Below are 21,695 nucleotides of genomic sequence, written 5' to 3'. Positions count from 1 at the left end.
TGTTTATCTCACTAGTGTTTTTCAGTCTAGACTTCTCTGGTTTTTCTCAGCCTCACGATGAGAAAAGCTACAAGCAAATGAAGTGTTTGAACCTTCAAATGTGGTGAGGCAAGAGTAAAGTAGCAGACTCCATTATACTGTTTTAAATGCTTAGCAGTTTATTTTTCTTTCCCAGTGAGAGGATCAAACCCACCTAGGCTCAGTGGAAGAATGCTTGCCTTGCATGCATGAGGCCCTGGGTTTGACTCCTCAGCACCACATAAGCAGAAAAAGCCAAAAATGGTGCTATGGCTCAAGTGGTAGAGCTCTAGCCTTGAGCTGAAAAGCTGAGGGACAGCACCCAGGCCCAGAGTTCAGGCCCCATGACCAACAAAAAAAAAAAAAAAGACAAAAACAGAAAGGCAAGGACTCACACATCCTGAACAATACAATGCCTTGCCAAGGAACCCACCCCTTGCCTGCAAAGGATTTTCTTAACCATTAATTTTATTTTAGAAGAGCATTTGATAATCTTCACTAGGACTGAAGTGCATGCTTATGGCACATACTCTCTTTCTTTGCAATATTTCTTTCCCAGTAAATTTTCACCTTAAAAAAGAAATCTATATTAAAAGTCAAGAGAATGTAGCTCGGTGGTAGAATGCATGCTTAGCACACAAGAGGCTATGGATTTATGTACCTTATTTTTGTCATTTAAAACACTAGAAACCTGGTATCAGTGTCTCACGCCTGTAATCTTAGCTACTCAAGAGGCTGAGATCTGAGGATCACAATTCAAAGCCAACCCAGTCAAGAAAACCTGTGAGACTCTTATCTCTAGTTCACTACCAGAAAAGTCAGAAGTGGCGCTGTGGCTCAAGTGGTAGAGTGCTTGTCTCAAGCAAAAGAAGCTCAGGGACCACATCCAGGCCCTGAGTTCAAGCCCCAGGAGCAGCACACAAAAAGAGAGACAGACAGACAGAGACAGACAGAGAAACAGAGAGAGAGAGAGAGAGCACTAGAATAAAAATGTGTCTCTAAAGTTTAGAAGCATGCAAAACATCTCAAATTCATAAGATCCATAAAAGTTCATTGTATTAAAAGCCAAATAGCTTCCATAGGAATTCTAGTCAAAAACACTTCTCTAAATTCCTCTCTGTAAACTCTCTTGACTATTTCTTCTACTTAACTATTTTCTCCTAAATAACATGCTTGTGAATTATCTCTACATTTATGAATTTCTGACATTATCTGCTGACTGGATAGAAGGATTTGACTTCCTGGCATTGCCTTATTCCTTCTCACCCCATACTCCTGGTATTTAAATATTTAGATGTAGATATTCCAACTTTAGATTAAATCTGCATTGGTGATGGCTGTGTAAACAAAGCTAAGCCAAGAATGTATACTATGATCACACTTCATTTTTAGTATAATTTTTTTGTTCCTAGCATAAATTACTTTAGTTTTGTCTTTGCTTAGTTTTCTGTGAAATGTAATGGATTCTTTCCAACTCCGGAGAATTGCAAGTAATTGCTGTTTCCTCAAGGTTAATATGTTACTATGTTGATCAGACTTAAAATTCTATAATTTTCTTGAGTAGCATATACTGCATATTCAAAACAATCACTATTCTGCCATTTACGTTCCCAGACCTGTCTCCTCTGGAGCTCACTCACCTTATTATTTCAGTAGACCATTTTCACCATTTATAGCTGGATACAGATGTGTAGAGAACTACACTGGCTAACTCGATGTTTAGTAAATGCTCTTGGAAAAATGGTTGAGAGAAGAAATATATTTGGATTAATTCTGTGCACTGAAATTTCAGGTGTTTAAATAAGTTAAACCAAAAATACGTACATTAGAAGAATCTAATTATCTCAGCTGTCCAATACAAGCTGTTTTGGCTCAATTATGGAAATAAGAAAACATTGATTGGGGCTGGGAATGTGACTTAGTGGTAGAATGCTTGCCTAGCATGCATGAAGCCCTGGGTTCGATTCCTCAGGACTACATAAACAGAAAAAGCCATGAGTGGCACTGTGGCTGAAGTGGTAGAGCACTAGCCTCGAACACAGACAGGCTCAGGAACAAAGCCCAGGCCCTGAGTTCAAGCTCCAGGACTGGCAAAGAAAGAAAGAAAGAAAGAAAGCATTGTTGACAAGGTTAATGACAGTAATTTTTTTTTTTTTTTGGGGGTCCGGTCGTGGGGCCTGAACTCTGGGCCTGGGCGCTGTCCCTCAGCTCTTCAGCTCAAGGCTAGGGCTCTACCACTTGAGCCATAGTGCCACTTCCGGCTTTTTGCTTTTTGCTTATGTGGTGCTGAGGAATCGAACCTAGGGCCTCATGCATGCAAGGCAAGCGCTCTACCACTGAGCCACCTTCCCAGCAACAGTAATTTTTAAAATTCATGTGCATTGAAAATAAAGCTGAAACGAAATAAAGTAGGGAGAATGTTTACATTATTGGATAAGTATTTGCAATTATTAGATAAGGTAGATATTCATCAGAAGGTATTAAAAGTTTTTGTTTTTCATGGGGCTGGAAGGTGGCTCAGTGGTAGAGTGCTTACCTTGCATGCCTGAGGCCCTGGGTTCGATTCCTCAGCACCACATAAGCAAAAAGAAAATAAAACCGGAAGTGGCGCTGTGGCTCAAGCGGTAGAGTGCTAGCCTTGAGCTGAATTGCTGAGGGACAGCGCCCAGACCCAGAGTTCAGGCCCCACGACTGGACCCAAAAAAAAAAAGTTTTTGTTTTTCAGAGCAGGGAATCAACATCCTAGTTCATATTAGACAAGCACTCACCCCTGTTTGTTTTGGGTTGGTTTGGGTTTTTTTATTTATATTTTATTTTCTTTTTCATTTTTATTTATTAATTTATGTGCTCATTGTGGGGCTTGACTCAGGGCCTAAATACTGTCCCTGGGCTTTTTTGATCAAAGCTACCATACTCTACCCACTTGAGCCGCCACTTCACTTCTGGCTTTTTTTTTTTTTTGATAGTTAATTGGAAGTAAGAGTCTCATGAACTTTCCTGCCAAGGCTGGCTTTGAACTGTGATCCTCAGCTCAACCTCCTGAGTAGCTAGGATTACAGATATGAGCCATCAGTTTCCAGCTGAGGTTTGTTTTTTTTTTTTACTTTGGCTCAAGATCATAGTTTTCTAATAAACAGGGAAAAGGCAGAACACAAAACTATATATGTCATTGGTAATATTAATTTTGCTTCTGGATCAACTTGCTCATAAAACTGTGGTTGTGAAGGAAGGTGAGCCAAGGAGACTAGAAATAGAGATGTGAGGAACATCTGTGTGGTGATGGAACAATATTCTTGATTTGCATGGCTAGTTACAAAAATCTACATATGCCGGGCACCAGTGGCTCACGACTATAATTCTAGCTATCAGGAGGCTGAGATCTGAGGATCACAGTTCAAAGCCAGTGGGCAGGAAAGTCTGTGAGACTCCTATCTCCAATTAACCACCAGAAAACCGGAACTGCTGCTGTGGCTCAAGTTTGTATAGTGCTCGCCTTGAGCTGAAGAGCCCAGGGACAGCACCCAGACCCAGAATTCAAGCCCCATGACCAACAATAACAACGAAAATCTACATGTGACAAAATGACATAAGTCTATCCACAGGCATTACATGAGTGCCAGCTTTTTAGTTTCATTGTTGAAATTCTTCAAAGGGTTAATCACTCAGGAAAATGGGGGCAGTACACAGGGCTTCTCTATAGTATTTGCAACTTCCTGTGAATCATCATCAATGCAAAAGTTTCTCAAATCTTCTAAAATAGTTGGCATATGTTTACAGGGGAATTTTGGAGTATTTGGAGATTGGGTTTTCGTTTTCTGTCATCAAACTGTATGTATGTGTGCATGGGACACGCACAGTCCTGGAGCTTGAATTCAGGGTCTAAACACTGCCCTGAGTTTTTGCTCAAAGCTACTGTTCTAGCACTTGAGCTACAGCTCTGCTTCCAGTTTTTTGGTGGTTAATTGGAAATAAGAGTCTCACAGACTTACCTACCCAAACTGGCTTCCAATCGTCATCCTCAGATCTCAGCCTCCTGAATAGCTAGGATTACTGGCGTTGAGGCACTGGTGGCCTGTGCTGTATATTTTCTTTGAAAGCAATAGAGATTTCACATAGGTTTTCTACCAACTGGATATATTGTTTTGTTTGTTTTGTAGTATGTGCCAAGAATGGTAACTTCAGCACAACAGAAAGCTTCAAAAACAATTACAGCCCGGATCACAGGGAGATGTGATTTTGCTTCAAAGAATAGAATTAATAGCAGTTTGGCTATAATGGGAGTTTCTCCTCCCATGAGCTCCGTTGTTGTGGAAAAACATCATCCAGTCACAGTGGTGAGTCTGCATTGAACCATGAGTCCATGGTCTTTTTCCTGAAAGTTTGTATACTGAGAAAGCCTTCAAAGGAGTTTGGGAAATATAAAAATTTGTAATGTCTGACACCTGTTTTGTCTTCACTTTCTGTCTCCATATACTCCATTTACCATGTCTTTTTTCTGTCTGTTAAGAAATTGGTTTCCGAAACATTTCTTCTTCTATCAAATAGCATAAAAAAAGAATCCAGTGTGCTGGTGGCAAAAATGGTAAAACATACGATATAGAACAAAAACTGTACCCATGAACCAGCTGCTTGTGTAGCAGAATTGATTAGAAGAAAACTTCTTCTACTTTTAACTTTGCTCCTGGGTTTTTTGGTGTTGGTTTTTTTACCTCCTTCCCCTTTTATCAATACAATTGTCTGCATATTTCTAGTATTAAAAGAAATTCAGTTGCAATAAATGTGCATAATAGAAATATATATAGAATTTGAAGCAGAAATAGGCAAAAATATGAGGCCTCTGCTACTCTGGTTTGAATCTCAGTGCTTCCTAGTGTCTTCCAGAATTAGACACCGCATTTTAATGGTCAGCCAGTGCAGGGAACACTGGATGGAACGAGGAGAGGGATGGGTGAGTCCTGGAGGAGCACCTCCGTCACTCTGATCATTGCTCTGTATTCTATGTGGGTGTTGAACACAGGCCACTACATTATGGATTCATGCTGGAAAAGGGCTTCATCATTTGTTCACCTGGCTATTTCACCCCATCCATTACTTCTATCTACTGGATGCTTAATGTGGAGATAAGATACTTGATACATAGAATCTTAAGGGATTATTAAAGCAACTTTTCTCTTTTCAGCAAACTATTTCTCAAGCAGCTGCTGCAAAATATCCACGGACCATCCATCCTGAAAGTGTCACAGCATCTAGATCTCTTGGAAGCAGGTCAGCCCACACCCAGTGTCTGGCAAATGTTCAGTCCATAAAAGTGGTTGACTAAAGTGAACCTTTTCACACACGTCCCTCTAACCGTTCCAGCCTTGTTAGAAGATCGTGGATACATCATGTTCATCTTTTCAAACTTACCTCTTTGCAAGCTGTACCATCCTTTGTAACTATATGTAGAAAGTATTTTAATGTTATTTTTATTTAAACAATTAAGTAATGCTTCTTTAAATTAAAACATAAACTTCATTTGTAAATATATTCAGCCTGTCACTAGTTATATCCCTGGAGTTTATAAATCCTGTTTTCTATGCAATGTTTTCTAAAACAATTATTTCCAGTGTTACTGACCCATAATTTACACAAAATTTTGACAGGGAGCGTCACTAAAAACATTATAAAACTAGAGCCGGGCGCTGGTGGCTCACGCCTGTAATCCTAGCTACTCAGGAGGCTGAGATCTGAGGATCGCGGTTCAAAGCCAGCCCGGGCAGGAGAGACCGTGAAACTCCTATCTCCAATAAACCACCAGAAAACCGGAAGTGGCGCTGTAGCTCAAGTGGTAGAGTGCTCGCCTTGAGCTGAAGAGCTGAGGGACAGCGCCCAGGCCCAGAGTTCAAGTCCCACGACCGACAAAAACAAACAAACAAACAAAAAAAAAAAAAACATTATAAAACTAATAAAAATTAAACTAAGGTATTTTTAAGCCAGGCATGGTGTTGCATGCCTATAATTCCAGTACCTGGAAGGCTGAAGTAGGAGGATCATGAGTTTGAGGCCAGGATGGTTATATAGTAAGGCCCTAGGGGAGAGTGAAATAATATGAAAGGAAGTGGGGGCAGGGGAAGAAAAGAGGGAGGAGGGAAGTAGGAATAGAGGAAAACAAAGATATTTTTACTTTGAAGTGAAAAAAATAAAGACATGAATGGTAAAAAAGGGGAAGGTTTCACCATTAACACCAAAATGAAGCTATAAAGCATCAGTAGGGAATCTCCTGTTAGAGTGACATGCCTCTAATGTTCTTCCTCCCTTGTTTGAAACTGCAGCACTGAGCCACACTGTCCTCTCTGAACAGAAACTAGCCTGTGTAGTATAGACCTGCTGGGCTTGGACAGAAACTTCAGTGGCTGCTCAATACAAAGAAGTCATCTGGGCAGCTTAGGAACAAAAGAACTTCAGGCTTTTCCACCTGTCTGTGGCTGGCTGATTGCTCTCAGGCCATAGTCTTGGACCAGTTTCAGTGTCATCTGTCTAGTAAGAGCATCTATCACCCTGCCTGTTTGCATCTGTGTTTACAGGCACAGCAAAATAAGTCCGTTCTTAGCAGTCTGATAGGACCTTCAGTTGTGAGAAACAGAGAAGCCACCACTTAAAAGTCCAAATTACCAGTCTTTATTGGATAGCTGGAGGACTGCTGGTGGATTCCTCTCTCAAAGACCAGCAGCCTGGAATGCAGCTAGCACAAAGCTTATATAAGGCTCTAACCACATAAGTTGTGTGGAATTAAACCTAACAAAGGTGTTATACATGAGCAAAGCAAACCAGGCGAGGCCACTTAAATTATAGCAAATAGGGAGACATAAACTGATGAGAATTAATATTGATTTCACATTCATTTTGTAACCTTTTCAGATCGCAATAATGCATACTCCTAATGAAAACACTTAGGTCATACCAAAAAGTAGCAAGAAAATTAAAGTCACCTGTAATTAATCTACCAAGAGATTAAAAATACATTGGTGTATTTCTAGAATTTTCTAGGTAATACTTCATACTTCTCTGTGATTCAAAGTTACCAGTGACTATTTTCAAACAGAATTTCTGTTACCAAAGAGAATTAAAAATTGATTTCCAGGCCATGGGCCCAGCCATGACAGAAGTTCTTTCTTCATCCTCACTCTGACCTCTTAGAAGAGACATTTCCCCCATTTATACAGATGGAAATTCAATCTGAGAACTGAAATAATATTGATTCCCAGGCCTCATAGGTCCCAAGTGGGAACCCCAATTTCAAAACCACATTTATCTCTTCCATGTCACCATGCATGCTGCTTTGTTTCTAAACATGGACAAAGCCCTCCTAGATTATCTTGTTCATGGGCTGCCCCATTGACAGAAATGAGCATCACATGCAACTTGCCTTGAACAAAAACCAAAAAGAAAATATGACTTTTCAGTGGTTGGGAAATATAAAAAAGTCCAGCTTCTTTGTCATCAGCTCTAGGAACCTGTCAGTACTATCTTCATCATTGGAGGGAAAATCAACACTGCTGAATGAAACTCATGGCACAAACAGGACTGAATTTAAAAGAACTGGATGCTAAGTGTATTTAAAGAAGTTCCTTTAGGCATTTAAGAAACTACACATTTCTTGGAGCTGGAGTCAGATGTGCTTTTGAATTGGCGAATCTTTTCTGGAAAAAAAAAATATGATAGTAAGTATGATGAGTAGCTAATATTTCTAAGAAAGTACTATGTGTTAGATAACATCACTCATTTAATTCCATGACAGCCCTTCGATGTAGATGGGTTCATTGCCTGCCCTAAGTTAATAGATAAGAACCCTGACATGGTGAGGAACCAAAACCTGTGGAAGGCCATACCGAAATGATTCAGTCCTGCTCCAGAGCACAAACCACCACTCCATGGTCTTCCCTGAGAGTTCCTACAGAGACTGTTCCACAGGAAAGAACAAATTTAATGATGAAGGAAGCCCAGTGCTTAGAGGATAATACCCTGGGGTAGGTAGGTGTCATCCATGAGCTACGTGTACCTGAAACAACACTGGACCAGTGGCCAGATTTATTCATTTATGCCTCAAATCCAGGCAAAACTGCTTCTATGAAATAATGTCCCATACTTTGCTTCAATGGTGGTCATTCTATGAAAGCATAATCCCACCTAATTTATTAATAACTTTTTGTTTTGAAGCCGGGCACCAGTGGCTCACGCCTGTAATCCTAGCTACTCAGGAGGCTGAGATCTGAAGATTGCGATTCAAAGCCAGCCTGGCAGGAAAGTCGTGAGACTCTTATCTCCAGTAAATCACCACTCAAGTGGTAGAGTGCTAGCCTAGAGCTGAAGAGCTGAGTGACAATGGCCAGGCCCAGAGTTCAAGCCCTATGACAAAAAAAAAAAAAAAAAAAAAAAAAAAAAAATTGTTTTGAGGTACTGGGGACTGAACTCAGGGCCTCACACCTGAGCCATTCCACCAGCCCTTATTGATAAGTTGTCATTTTCCTTAGATTGTGCAGAGTAGTGTGTGTGTGTGTGTGTGTGTGTGTGTCTGCACGCGCGTGTGTATGTTGCCAAAAATTGAACTCAAGGCCTATCACTCTACCACCTGATCCATGTCCCCAATTCCTGAATGATTTTTATAATAACCTCAGCTGGCAAAGTATATAGATGTAACATTTTCACACATTTTCACCCCAACAGGGGTAAAACACTTCTCAAGTGTAGGTGTAGAGACAGTGCTGTAACCTATAGCCCACCATAGAAGAGAGTTTAGCATTTGTCTCCCACCCCCACTATCCACACCCACAAATACACATACACAGAGACATCCCACAATGCCCAGTACAGGGTGAAACAGAACCATGGAGCTAACACAGGACCATTGTAAACTGGGCCGTTTACCAAAGGAGAAACTGCTGGCCAAGTATGTGCCCTTGGCAGAGCTTGCTGTTCCAGGGCTGTTCTGTCAACTGTCCCCCATCTCTTCAAGCAGAGGGAGATTCTGTCTGGGGAACTGTGACTCACCAGCTAGTTCAGGAAAACCTGCACGCACCAGCTCTTCATACAGATGTTTGGCAGGGTGGGGCTGTGTCATCAGAGCCCCGTGCAGCCAGATGAGCAGAGCCCTGTGGCCATGCTCACGGAAGCTCTGGTTTCCTGTGCCAAGGGCAAGAGGTCGCATGAAACACCATGAGCAATACTGCTTTCCAAGGTAACCTTGATTTTAAGTTGCCTCTACCACCTTGGCTGCCCACCCAATCCTCCCCTGACAGCTGTCAGACCAAGAGCCCAGAGCTGCAGGGAAGCCCTTCAGTTCCTGCCTGCTGCTGCTGTCTGATGCCCTAAAGCTGGATTCCTGGGGTCCTGGCCTGCACCTCCTATACTAGAGTGCGCCTAAGGGAACACTCATGGAACTAAGCACTTGCCATGTCTGTGGGTGGTGATGACAGTTTGTTTTGTTACCAGTCCTGGGGCTTGCCCTGTCCCTGAGCTTCTTTTGCTCATGGCTAGCACTCTACCACTTGAGCCTCAGTGCCACTTCCGGCTTTTTCTGTTTATGTGGTACTGGGGAATTGAACCCAAGGCGTCATGCATGGAGGCAAGCACTCTACCATTAAGCCAACACCCCAGCCATGATGACAGTTTTAATGAGTTTTCTGTGATGGGAAGACAGCTGCTGTAATCAAGAGCATCTCCTGCTCCAAGTGTGTATGTCACAGGGCATCTCATTACCATGCAGGTCCTGAGTCAGACCTGTAACAAGATTCTGTGCTGCCACTGATGGCCCAAATCTCATTATTGATTAAGGCCTCCCCTGTGTCCAGGAACTCGCTCTCCAGAAACTGCAACTCAGGTCGGGATTTCTCATTCTGTAACCCAGCTGCAGACAAACTCCTGACAGGTACACTGGGGAGATGCTGGCACATGACAGTGCCAAAGCCATTGTCACTCCTGAGAAGAGTTCACAGGATCGCACACCACCCCTATGACAGGGTCCTTACAGAAGCAGACAGATGGTCCCCCAAAAGAGGCCCTGAGCTCTGAGGATGGGGTGTGGAAAAAAGTTGGCTCTTCAGACTTTACAGGGGCAAATGTTTCCAGAAAAGAAACTATGTGCATAAGGAACGTAGTCCTAGGAAAGCAAATCCTCAGTTCCTTCCCTAATCTTTTTCCTAACTAATACTTCTTGTATTATGCGCATGGCTTGTCTTCACTCAAAAGCCTACAATTCCCAACAAGATAACTAGATTATCAACGTCAATGTCATGTCAAAGAGATGCCAAACACCATCACATGAGCACATAGCTTAGACAACATGTTTTCTAGCCCTGGTGGAGAGAAACACTGTAGACCATCCATAAATATTTTTATTTAATTATTTACTTGAACATTGCTGTGCTGGAGACTGATCTCAGGGCCTCACACATGCTACGCAGGCTGCACCTGTAGTCCTACTCCTAAAGATTTGACTGAACAACTTTTAAATCTTCCTTATCCTGTGGGGAAGTATAAGTCAAGAGAGAGTTCTAAAAGACAATTCAATTTTCTTGAAGGCATCACAGAATACCCTATGCCTAATTAATTACCAAGGAGAAATCTTAACAAAATGACAACGAAGAAATCTTATTTTCTTTTTAAAGCTAAAGTTTATTTGAATGTGAAATGAAAGACTTAAAAGGAAGAGATGGACCCCAAAGAGGAGTCCTCAGAAATCTTTTCTGAAACTAGTTCATCTTTAATGTTTTTAGTACATCATCTGCATTAGTTCCTATGGAGATGGACCCTTCGAATTAGCCATGCAAAGTCCCATCGTTTGCTTGGGTGTGGTGTGTGTGTGCTCACAGGTTTGTGATTCCACCATCTAATTCCTACCAGTTGTGTACCTTACCCACAGACCAAAGCAACAGACCACCTGTGGACAGAAAAAGTCCTCCAAAACTGTGGGCCAGAATAAACCTTTTCACCTTGTAAATCAATTATCTTAGGCATTGTGTTATAGTAACAGAGTTAATCAATCCCGATGGAAATCCTAAAGCAAATAGGAAACTACATAAAGTCCATGAATAAAATGAATATAAAGACATAAATTAGCAAAGTTTGAGATTTGTGGTCCTTCCATTTCTCTCTTTCCTAAATGGAGTGCTGACTGGATGGAAGAGGACTGAGGTTCAAGCTGGCCCTAACTAAAATGATGATGATGATAACAAAAACCAAAAGTAAATAGGCTTGGGAGCACAGGGGTAGCAGCAGGAGTGGGGAGGTCTAACAAAGAGGGTGAATGTGAATGAATAAGGTCAAAGCGGTGTATTTGCTTAGGAAATAGAGGAATGACACCTGCTGAAATTGTTTTAAGGAGGACAGTTGGGATGGGGGGGAGGGAGAGGGAATGAGGTTTGCCATTGTTTACATGTGTAAAAAACGTTTCAGTGAAATCCATTTGTACAATTAATATGTGCCAGCTTAAAAAAAAAACCACACATTTCAAGGGACACTGTCTTCCCAGGGACAGGCCAACTGTTCAAAGACATAATGGCGTGATGCCATTCAGCCAGGAGCCTTGGTTTCTTTGGCGGCCTGCTCCTGCTATCTCCTGTGGTCCAGTGAAAGTAGTCACCCCTCTGCACATGCAGCTTACTGCAGCTCACCGAGACATGAGCTCTGCACTTACCAACCACATCTGTCTGTCCCTCTCCCACATCCCCGGGTCATTGTGGGGAGCCAGGCACTGACTGGGAAGAGGGAGGGTGCTATCCCCCCCACCAGCTGATCAGTCCACACTCACCTGACCACTGGGCCTCAATGGCTCTGATCTGGTCATCTGTAAAGCTCCACAAGCGGGCCAACCTCTGCCACTCATTAACTTGCAGCTGCCGATAAGCCAGGTTCCAGAGAAGTGTGCGGATGTGTCTGGTCTCCGTGCTGTGGTCTTGCTTGAATGTCAGAGTGAAACCTGCTGAGGGCTCCCCGGTGCTCTCCTCATGCTCCTAAATTGAAAAATTATTTCAGAGTTTGTATGTGTTCCACATATCATTGCTAAGGTGGTAGCCAGGACTTCTTTCAGTGTTATTTGTCCTGGGTCTTTTTTTTTTTAATCATCCAAAATAAAAACAAATGTCTTGAAATAAAAAAGAAAAAGTTTGAATAGAAGCTGGGCATGGTGTAATCCCAGCTACTCTACAGACAGAAAGATCTTGAGGCTGAGGCCAGCCCAGACAGTTAGCAGTTAGTGAGACTTATCAAGCAGAAGCAGAAGCAGAAGCAGAAGCAGGAGGAGGAGGAGGAGGAGGAGGGGGAGGGGGAGGGGGAGAGGGAGGGGGAGGGGAAGGAGGAGAAAAGGAGGGAGGGGAAAGGAGGGAAAAAGGGGAGGGGAGGGGGAGAGGAGGAAGAGGGAAGGAAGAAGGGAAGGAGAGAAAATAGAAGAGAGAAGAGAAAAGGAAAAGAGATGAGAAAGGAGAAAAGAAGAAAAGAGAAAGAAGAGAATAGAAGATACTCCAATAGTAGCATACTCATCTAACATGGGCGAGACCCTGGGTTCAATCCCCTGTAACACACCCATACACACACACACACACAGGTACTGTGCAGCTAGCAGAAAGTGGGAAGGATTTTGCAATGTTTTGTCCCATGCTGACTTCAAAAGAACAGAGAGATGTAATGACAAAGGAAATGTCAAAATGATAAACATGTTTAATGGCCTTACTTTCAACTCCTCTCCCCTATCTTCTTTTGGGTATTTAATTTTCAAGTATCAAGGCTTCAGTTTGAGGCCAAACATGGTGGCTCAGGAGGTAAAGCTGTAAAGGTCTGTGACTAGAGGCCAGCTTGGGGAAAAAGTTAACAAAACCCCATCTCAACCAAGAAACTGGGCATCTCAGCTGCACAGGAGACCAGCCCCAGTCAAAAATTCAAGACCCTTTCTGAAAAATAACTAAAGCAAAAAGGGGCTGAGGGTGTGGCTCAAATGAAAGGAAACTTGCTTAGTAAGCAAGAACAAGGCTCTGAGTTCAAACTGTCATATTGTTTTTTAAAAAATTCAGTTCCTTAATAAGACATCATAAACTGGCCCTAAGCTACGGAAGACAGTAAATTGCTAGTCTGCAAAAAAAAAAAAATTGAACTAGTTGGAAGAGTAACACAAGCTAGAATTGCTAGAAATTAAAACAGCATAAGATAGATTTTAAGAAGTTCCCTCTAACCACCGAAGTTAATAATGGGTGATTGGTTAGTTACACACACACACACACACACACACACACACACACACACACACACACACACACACACACACACACACACACATCAAGTAGACATTTAATTTGAAATAATCTACCATAGATATAGGATATATAAATAGATAATGGATACAAGAAAGGAACTTTAATGACTATTAGGAATCATTTTATATTGGTCCAGGATACACATGTTTGACAGACAAAAAATGATTTGAAATAATTATAAATGCATTTGGTGTAAATAAAACTATCTTAAAAACAAGATTTCCTCCTAGCACAGATCTGAAGACCCACAATTACTGATTAACATGTCCTACTGCCTGTGAGGCTGTATTTGCACATTCTATACTGTTTTCAATGTTTATCTAACATCATTAACATTTAGAGGGAAAAAAAGGTTTATCCATTTAATGGAAATACTATATTCTCATTTGGCAAAAGAATCAAAGAATGCCACTAGGCATTAAAAACCTAGCCAGTGAGTCTTTCTGTTCTCAGACAAAATGTAGGACCATTAAAGAGCAAGAGAAAAGGCAGAACTTGGTAAAGTTGTCTTTAATCAAATACAGCAACAATTTAAGAAAATGTGCATAAGGAGAAAGCAAACAGGAAAAGGTAAAAGGAGGAACACAAAAATAAGAAGCGAGTGAGAGGGAGAGGCTACACAAAGAATTATAATGTTAAAAATTGTTTTTAAAAAGTTTCACAGGCAAAGCAATTTTTTGTGATTTTGTTTTCACCATTGTTTTGTTTAGGGGTTTGGCTTCATTTTTTTGTTGGTTGTTGTTTGTTGCCATCGTTCTACAAGCAAGAAAATCTACAAGGATGGTGTGGCCTTTACAAGAATCCGTGTACTGAAATGTGCCATGTAACTTAGGTTCTCATCAACACAGCCCCTGGATGGGTGACAGTGGTTGTACCACCTAGCTTTGGTGATAAATGGCCTATGAAATCCACATGGCTGTAAGTACAGCACCAGGTTCACACTGCTTAAGGACACACTTCTCAAGGTTGTGAGGGAGATGCAGCCAATAAATGCTGCTGCTCTGAGGACTTAAGAAGCTTCTCAGAATTGACTAATAACAGCAGTCCAGGCCTGCATGGAGGACCTGCATTGGCCCATGGGCCTAAGCAGGAGCCAACACATCCTACAAATGAAGGCTGTCGGCTAAGGACGTCCTGTCTTCTGGTAAGGTCATCCTGCCTGCCGGAGGCCCAGACTTCAGTGTGCAAGGCGACGGCAGTTGGCCTAGAAGCTGTGAGAGGAACAGATACCAGAGGAGAAAAAAAAGAAAGAAAGGCAAAGAACTGACCTAAAGACAAGGTTTTCGTGTCCTTGGATGAGTTTCATGATTGTCACAGAACACTTGAGTGTCACACAGCCCCTAGGGGCAGGGCAAAAACTGCAGACACAACAGGAGCATCGTTAGGACCATAGCCAGAGACCGTGGGGCAGAAGGCATAGCTAGCTGCAATCCTAAGCTCCTAGTAGAGCCCATCTGGACCGGGCTGCTGGGCCCTGCAGGGCCTCCACCCACCGTCAGTTCTGTTGCTGATGTCAGCAGAGACACAGGAGAGAAGCAGCGGAAGCCAGGGGCAGAGGGCCCGACATTGTCTGGGCAGCACACTGCCCAGGAAGGCAGGGGTTGCTGGAAGAGTCCAGGCTGTGCCATACAGGCCTTCCTTACCTCTCTCCAGGCATAGTACCTCTCGGCTTTAATGAGCATGTCCACCACTAGGCTGTGGTTGCTCCTGGACGCCACAGCCAGGGCAGTCTTTCCTTGCTGAAATTTTTAAAAGAAAATAAAAGCAATGACTTGGAAAAAATTACATTAAGTAAAGTAAGCCAGGTCCAAAGAAACATAGGTCCCACAGTTTCCCTTATTTGCTATAACTAGTATATGTCTAGGACCAGCAGAAAAGGTCAAAGGTATGTATATATGACCATGTAAGATGATGCCAAGCGAAATGAACCCCAAGATAGGGACACAAGTGGTTTTATCTTTCTTGCTGTTGTTTTTAATATATTTATAATGTACCATGTGATTTTTTTTGTTTCTTTTGTATGTTCTTCCCCCATGGTATAACCCCTGTTGTCACTGTATTTGATGTCGGTGCCCTGCATCTTATATATACATTTTTCTATTTTGGGGAGGGGAAGGGAAATTTTAAAATGCTGAAATAAGGATACAGGTTGACCCACTGTAACAATGAGATATACAAGACACTATGTTGAAAATGAACTTTACAACTTTAGGGTTGGAGGGCGAGGAGGGAGGAGTTGGGGGAGAAGAGATGATAGGGGAAAAACAAAGAAGGAGGTAAAAATGCTCAATAGGAAATATACTCATTACCTTACTCATGTAACTATAACCCCTCTGAATAGTATTTTTACAATTAAAAATATATACATAAAGAGAAAAGATCGAATGGTTTGGCTTGGTAGTTAGGAAGTTGAGTTTGGAAACAGGGGCCTAGGTTCAGATCCTCATCCTACCATTTCCTTGTTGAGTGAATTTGGGCCAGTCCTGCATTTCAATTGCAGCTCGGGCTGGGGTACATGTGATACTACATATAAAACCCTTGGGACCCAAACCACTCTAACATTTTCTAGCCTCCTTTGCAATTGTGTATGTGACCCATGTTATGACCAATGCTGTAATAATGGAAGGGCAGAGATAACTTCCAGGAAGTACTGTTGTCAAGAAGAGAAATTGGTCACTAGTAGCTCATGCCTACAATCCTAGCTACTTAGAAGGCTGAGATGGAGAGGATTATGGTTTGAGGCTAGCCTGTGGAAAAAAGTTCATAAAAGCTCCTTCTTGACCAATGTCTGGAGATGGGCATGTATGCCTATAATCCTGGCTTTGTGGGAAGTATAAATAGGAAGGTCACAATGCAAGCACATGCCAAACCCTATCTCAAAAATAATCAGGAAGAAGAGGAGGAGGAGGAGGAAGAGGAGGAGGAAGAGGAGGAGGAGGAAGAGGAGGAGGAGGAGGAAAAAAGGAGACTAGAGTGGTGGCTTGGTGGTATATCACCTGCCCAGCAGGCCCTGAGTTCAAGGCCCAGTACCAGAAAGAGGATGGGAAGGGAGGGTCATCCTTCCTGAATGGAATGCTGCCAGGATGATGGCAGGAGCTTGAACAGCCACTTTAGACCAGGAAGTGGAAGCCATGTTTTGAGAAGGGACTGGATCTTATTAAAAACAGTATCACTAATGACAGCAAACCCAATTCGTAGTAAAAATTCAGCTCACAGAACAACTCTCTAAAATTCTTTTCCATTGTAACACAGTTCCTCTAACAAAGGGCAGAGGATTCCAGTCTTAACCAAATGGGATGAGCAAAAAGGCCAGTCCTGGACATGATGGTGTCCTTTACAAATGACAACAAGGGCCATCTTTCTCAAGACACAGAAATCTCAAAGCCAGGCACATAGATTTGTACAGCATACCCCTTCAGTTATACACAGTACACAAACCTTTATGTCTCACCATTTTTCCCTGACAAAGGACAATAGCTCTTCTTTGCTTTTCAAATGGCTCATACAGAATCCTGAAGATAAAGTCGGGTACCAGTGGCTCATGCCTGTAATCCTAGCTACTCAGGAGGGTAAAATCTGAGGATCATGGTTCAAAGCCTGTCCAGGCAGGTTAAGTCTGTGAAACTATTATCTCCAATTAACCACCAGAAAACTGGAAGTGGTACTCTGGCTAAAAGTGGTAAAGTGGTAGTCTTGAACGAAAAAGCTCAGGGAAAGTGCCTGGGCCCTGAGTTCAAGCCTCCACACAGATGAAAGAAAAAGGAAGGAAGGAAGGAAGGAAGGAAGGAAGGAAGGAAGGAAGGAAGGAAGGAAGGAAGGAAGGAAGGAAGGAAGGAAGGAAAAGAATAGAGAGAGAGAGAAGGAAAAGAAAAAGAGAGAAGAAAAAACAAGAAAAGAAAGAAAAGAAAAAGAATCCTGAAGATAATTTAAATTAATGGCTAGAGAAGGAAAAAATCCCTCCAGGATTTGTTCAGATCCTAGGAACCTGTGTTTCTAAATGCAACGAATCCAACTTATCTCAATAACTCTCTTACACTGTGGTTACTGGCCTCAAGTCCAATTCCCACCCACAAATGATTTCATGATGAGTCCAGGCACTAAGACCCAGGTGAGCTGGAAAATTAAGGGCTGAAAGTAATCAGCCTCTAATCAAAAGAGACAGTAATGAAATTAGGAAGAGCTGCATTTTGCAGGCACTTAGCAAGCCTCTAATTGCACGCTGTCTAAACTCTGGCTTGTAAAGCCATTTGAATCACCATAATTAGCCTATTTTGGGAAGGCAGCATTCTGAAAGCCAGAGTTTTCAAGCTCATTAGAAAATCTCCATAGGAAGTGCAGCGGGGAGGGAAAGCGCAATGCTTCCGCGCTTGTGGAAGGCAGGGAATGGAGGCCACCTGGGAGCTCCAGGACCACTAGACCCACAACACTGGCTCCAGCAAAGTCTAACCTGTACCTAACCTTGGCTCCTTGTTTCCTGTCTAGATCTTAATGAGGTCTTAGAAACACATCTTCCATTTAAAAAAATAAAAATAAAACTTTTAAGAATAGACAGAAAAGGTAGCTTATTCAGTAGTAAAATATGCACTGGGTGCCAACTATGTGCTGAACTCTGAAAGAAAGAGGAAGAGAAAATAAACTGCAGCAAGTCTGCTAGCCCTGCCTGGCCTTTTGTTCTGAGAACAAAGTGAAGTGGTAACTAAGGGACGTGGTGAACTGGATGTCCAGGGACCCGGATGTCCGGCTCCACCAGCTCCAGCTCTTGCCAGCCCATAAATTCCTCCTCCATGGGCTTCTCTACACCCAAAACAGCTGTGCAGCCAGTAGATGTGAATGCAGGTGCCTTATTCTATAATAAGGCACTTACAAAGTAATGCCCAGGAAAATACTAACAACAAATATTAAACTTAACTAGCCAGCTGGATGGGAATTGAGGGTGTGGCTCTGTTTTTCTTCCTTGTGCTTTTCAGGTCTCATTAGCCACAGTGGCCCTGTATTGCTTTAACTTTTTTATTGTTACTATAAAGGTGATGTACAGAGTAGTTGTAAATTATGACTACGTCTTTTTGGACAATGTCACCTCTTCCTTCATTCTCTCCTTGTATTACTTTTATGATAAAGATACAACAACCCTCTAGGCTCCGATGACTTACACCTGGAATGCAAGAGGAAGCTGAAATCTGAGGATCATGGTTTGAAACCAACCCAGATAGTAAAGTCCATGAACTCTTATCTGCAATTAACCCTCAAAGAGCCAGAAGTGGAGCTGTACCTCAAGTGGTAGAGTATTATCCTTGAGCCAAAACAAGCTCAGGGACTATACTCAGGCCCTGAGTTCAAATCCCAGGACCAGCCCAAAGAAACAAAAAATAAAATATTGTACCAGTATTTCAGATTGTACAAGCATAAAATGTGAGATTCTACAGAACAGCATGAATGAGGAAGTGCTTTGCCACAGGACTCTGGGGTCCCCTAGCCAGGAACCCTACAAGAGCCTGGCAAGGTCCAGAGTTGGGGTGCGGCTCAGTAGAAGAGTCCCTGCTGAGCATATGTGAGGCCCTTGGCTCTGTCTCGCTGAAGTGTTAACATGGTAAATTTGGGTCAGGCACAGAGCTTCACGTGCCTGTCATTCCAGTTACTCAGGAGACATAAACAAGAGGATCCTGGTCCAGGCAGCTGAGACTATATTTAAAAAATAACTAAGACAAATAAGAACAACAAAAAATACCACTATTAACTAGTAATGAAATAAATAATGACCAACTAGCTAAATGATAAATAAAGCTGAGAGTATGGCTCAAATGGTAGACGGCCTACCTAGCAATTGGTAGGTCTGAGTTGAAACTCAGGGACTTCCAAAGACCAAACCACAAAAAGATGGTCAATTATATTTTAGGTATATTTCACTACAATTAATATGCAGTGAAAAGTTTAAAAACAAGTTTAGACATAGGTACATTTACTTACTGCAGTTACATTTATTCATTGCCACTCTGGCAAAAGCTTAATAACAACTTCAGTACCTATTAGTTGAAGATTAAACAAGTGTTAAAATGCTCATGCAACTTGTAAAACTCATGAAGAAACCATTAATGTTTATATATAAAGAACTCTAAGAAAACTTTGAGGGGAGGGAAGCTAAATTCAAAATAATATGTTAAAATAATGTATTACTAACATTAATAACTATTTCATTAATAGTTATTTCATAATTTGTCTTAAAAAGCTGAAAGAATAGAATAAAGGCTCATACATTTATGTTTGTATATGCATAAAGAATTCAAGAACAGAAGACATATACATATGGCAAGGTAAGCTGGGAGCCACACAAGTAGGGTCTGGGTGGGAAATTTTTACTATACAATGTTTTCTAGTTGTTTACGTATATATTCATACACACATATCCATACATGTATATATTTGGACCATGTGAAGTTCTAATCTTAAAAAAATAGTAAATACATTGAATCTTTTAAAAATACTTTATTATTTAGGGTAAAAGTTATTTCTGACAAGCCAGTGGCTCATGCCTGTAATCGCAGTGACCTGGGACGCTAAGAACAGGAGAATTGCAGTTTGAGCACAATCTGGGCAGAAAAGTCTGTAGCTGGGAGTAGTGGCGTGCTCCTGCCACCCCAAGCTACCTGGAGGCTGAGGTTGGCAGGATTCAGTACCAGGCTACTTCAGGCATCAAAGTCTCCACAGAAGGAAGCTGGACACAGTTGCTTGCCTGTGATCCCAGCGACTACAGATCAAGTCTAAAAATGTAGGAGTGTGGCTCAGGTATATGCTTGAGTGGAAAGCAAGAGCCTGTACTAAAAATAGATCCATGAAAAATCAAGGTTGGCGGCATGGCTCAGCAGTAGAGCACCAGTCAGGTGAGCTGGAGGATCTGAGTTCAAACCTATACCAGAGCTCAATGGAAACTGATATGTGTTCCTGACTGGGAAGACATGTCTCTAGTCAATGACCATTTCCCCAAGGGAGGGCTGCTGCTCACACACCGCCCACGGGGAGGGCTTAGCTGCCACCCCAGTGACCAGACTCAAGTGTGTGCTGTTACCTTGTCGGTGAGCTTCAGGCCACAGCCTGCCTGCAGCAGAGCCTCCACCGCCTCCACGTTTCCGAGGTCCGCAGCTATGTGCAGAGGGGTCCGCTGCTTCTGCCACGACAAGATTTGCAGGGATAACTGCAGCCGGGAAGAAGGCAAGGTGTCTTCCACACACAAGGGGAGGGGAGCAGGCAGGATAGGCTTAAGGCAAAACAGATACCCTTATATTTTTCACACGGCTACAGGGGACAGTCCTTCCGTATTGTTTGTAATGGTGAAAATATCTGAGGAAGTGAACTGTCTAACAGAGACCTATTAGATAAACCATGGAACAGCTCTCTATTGGAATAGTAGATGCCCACGGAAAACAATGGCAGAACTGGCATGTTGTATACCAGTAGTCCCACTTAGGAGGTAAGACTAGAGGATCAGTGTAGTCCAAAGGTTCAAGGACAGCCTGGGCCACATAGTAAGACTCTATCATACATTCGCACACACACACATTTTAAAAAATGAGGTAGGTACAGTAGTCAAATCCACAGAAATAGAAATCATAATAATAATAAATGGTAGTTTCCAGGGTCTAGGAAAGAAAGAAATGGGAGTTATTGACCTAGAGTTATTCACACTGGAGTCCCAGTGTGAAGAAATCAAAGCCTAAGGCCAGCTCAAGCAAAAAAGGCAGTGAGACCTCATTCCAGTAAACAAAGCCAGGCATGGGAGTGCATGCCTGTAATCTCAGCGATGGAGAAAGCACAGGTAGAAAGGTTGTGGTCTAAAAAAAATGTGAGCTCTTATTTGAAAAATAACTAAAGCAACATAGATTAGAAGCATGGCTCAAGTGGTAGAGCATCTGCCTAACAAGTATGAGCACTGAGTTCAAACCCTGAGTTCAAAAAACAAAAACTAAAAAAGTGAAAACAAAAAGAAAAAATTTTAAAGTTCTGAGATAGAGGTGAGGAATACTAATACCTCAACATTATACACTTAAAAGACATGCATTGGTAACTTTTGAATAATATGTGTTTGCCAAACAATTTTGAAGACAAATGTACAATATAATTTTAGAATCAATAACACTATAACAAATCTTAATTTAAGAATGTAGATTTAGGGCTGGGTAGATGAGTTAGTGGCAGACTGCTTGCCTAATATGTACAAAGCCCTGGGTTCAATTCCTCAGTACCACATAAACAGAAAAAGCTAGAAGTGAAGCTGTGGCTCAAGCGGTAGAGTACTACCCTGGAGCACAGAGAGGCTCAGGGACAGTGCCCAGGCCCTGAGTTCAAGCCCTAGGACTGGCAAAAAAAAAAAAGTAGATTTAAAGCTAGACATAGTGACTCACACCT

General features: G+C 42.1%; 2 protein-coding genes across 2 annotated transcripts in view; one reads left to right on the top strand and one right to left on the bottom strand.

Annotated features, from left to right (window-relative positions):
* Positions 1-5,540, top strand: part of LOC138833013 (centrosomal protein POC5-like) — a 41,090-nt gene extending 35,550 nt beyond the window's left edge. Inside the window, exons 11-12 of the mRNA XM_070031366.1 lie at positions 4,176-4,352; positions 5,198-5,540. Coding sequence (XP_069887467.1) covers positions 4,176-4,352; positions 5,198-5,338 — 318 coding nt within the window. The 3' untranslated portion in view covers positions 5,339-5,540. The remainder of the gene's footprint in view (positions 1-4,175; positions 4,353-5,197) is intronic.
* A 1,119-nt stretch (positions 5,541-6,659) lies between these two features.
* Positions 6,660-21,695, bottom strand: part of LOC138833014 (ankyrin repeat and death domain-containing protein 1B-like) — a 56,539-nt gene continuing 41,503 nt past the window's right edge. Inside the window, exons 11-15 of the mRNA XM_070031367.1 lie at positions 20,359-20,457; positions 14,942-15,037; positions 11,804-12,005; positions 9,046-9,177; positions 6,660-7,697 (exon numbers count right to left, since the gene is read on the bottom strand). Coding sequence (XP_069887468.1) covers positions 7,636-7,697; positions 9,046-9,177; positions 11,804-12,005; positions 14,942-15,037; positions 20,359-20,457 — 591 coding nt within the window. The 3' untranslated portion in view covers positions 6,660-7,635. The remainder of the gene's footprint in view (positions 7,698-9,045; positions 9,178-11,803; positions 12,006-14,941; positions 15,038-20,358; positions 20,458-21,695) is intronic.

This window comes from Dipodomys merriami, unplaced genomic scaffold, assembly GCF_024711535.1.
Source record: "Dipodomys merriami isolate MVZ:Mamm:240054 unplaced genomic scaffold, mDipMer1.0.p SCAF_20, whole genome shotgun sequence".
NCBI classification, from domain to species: Eukaryota; Metazoa; Chordata; class Mammalia; order Rodentia; family Heteromyidae; genus Dipodomys; species Dipodomys merriami.
Note: the sequence above shows the minus strand (reverse complement) of the source record. Positions and strands in the feature narration are given on the sequence as shown.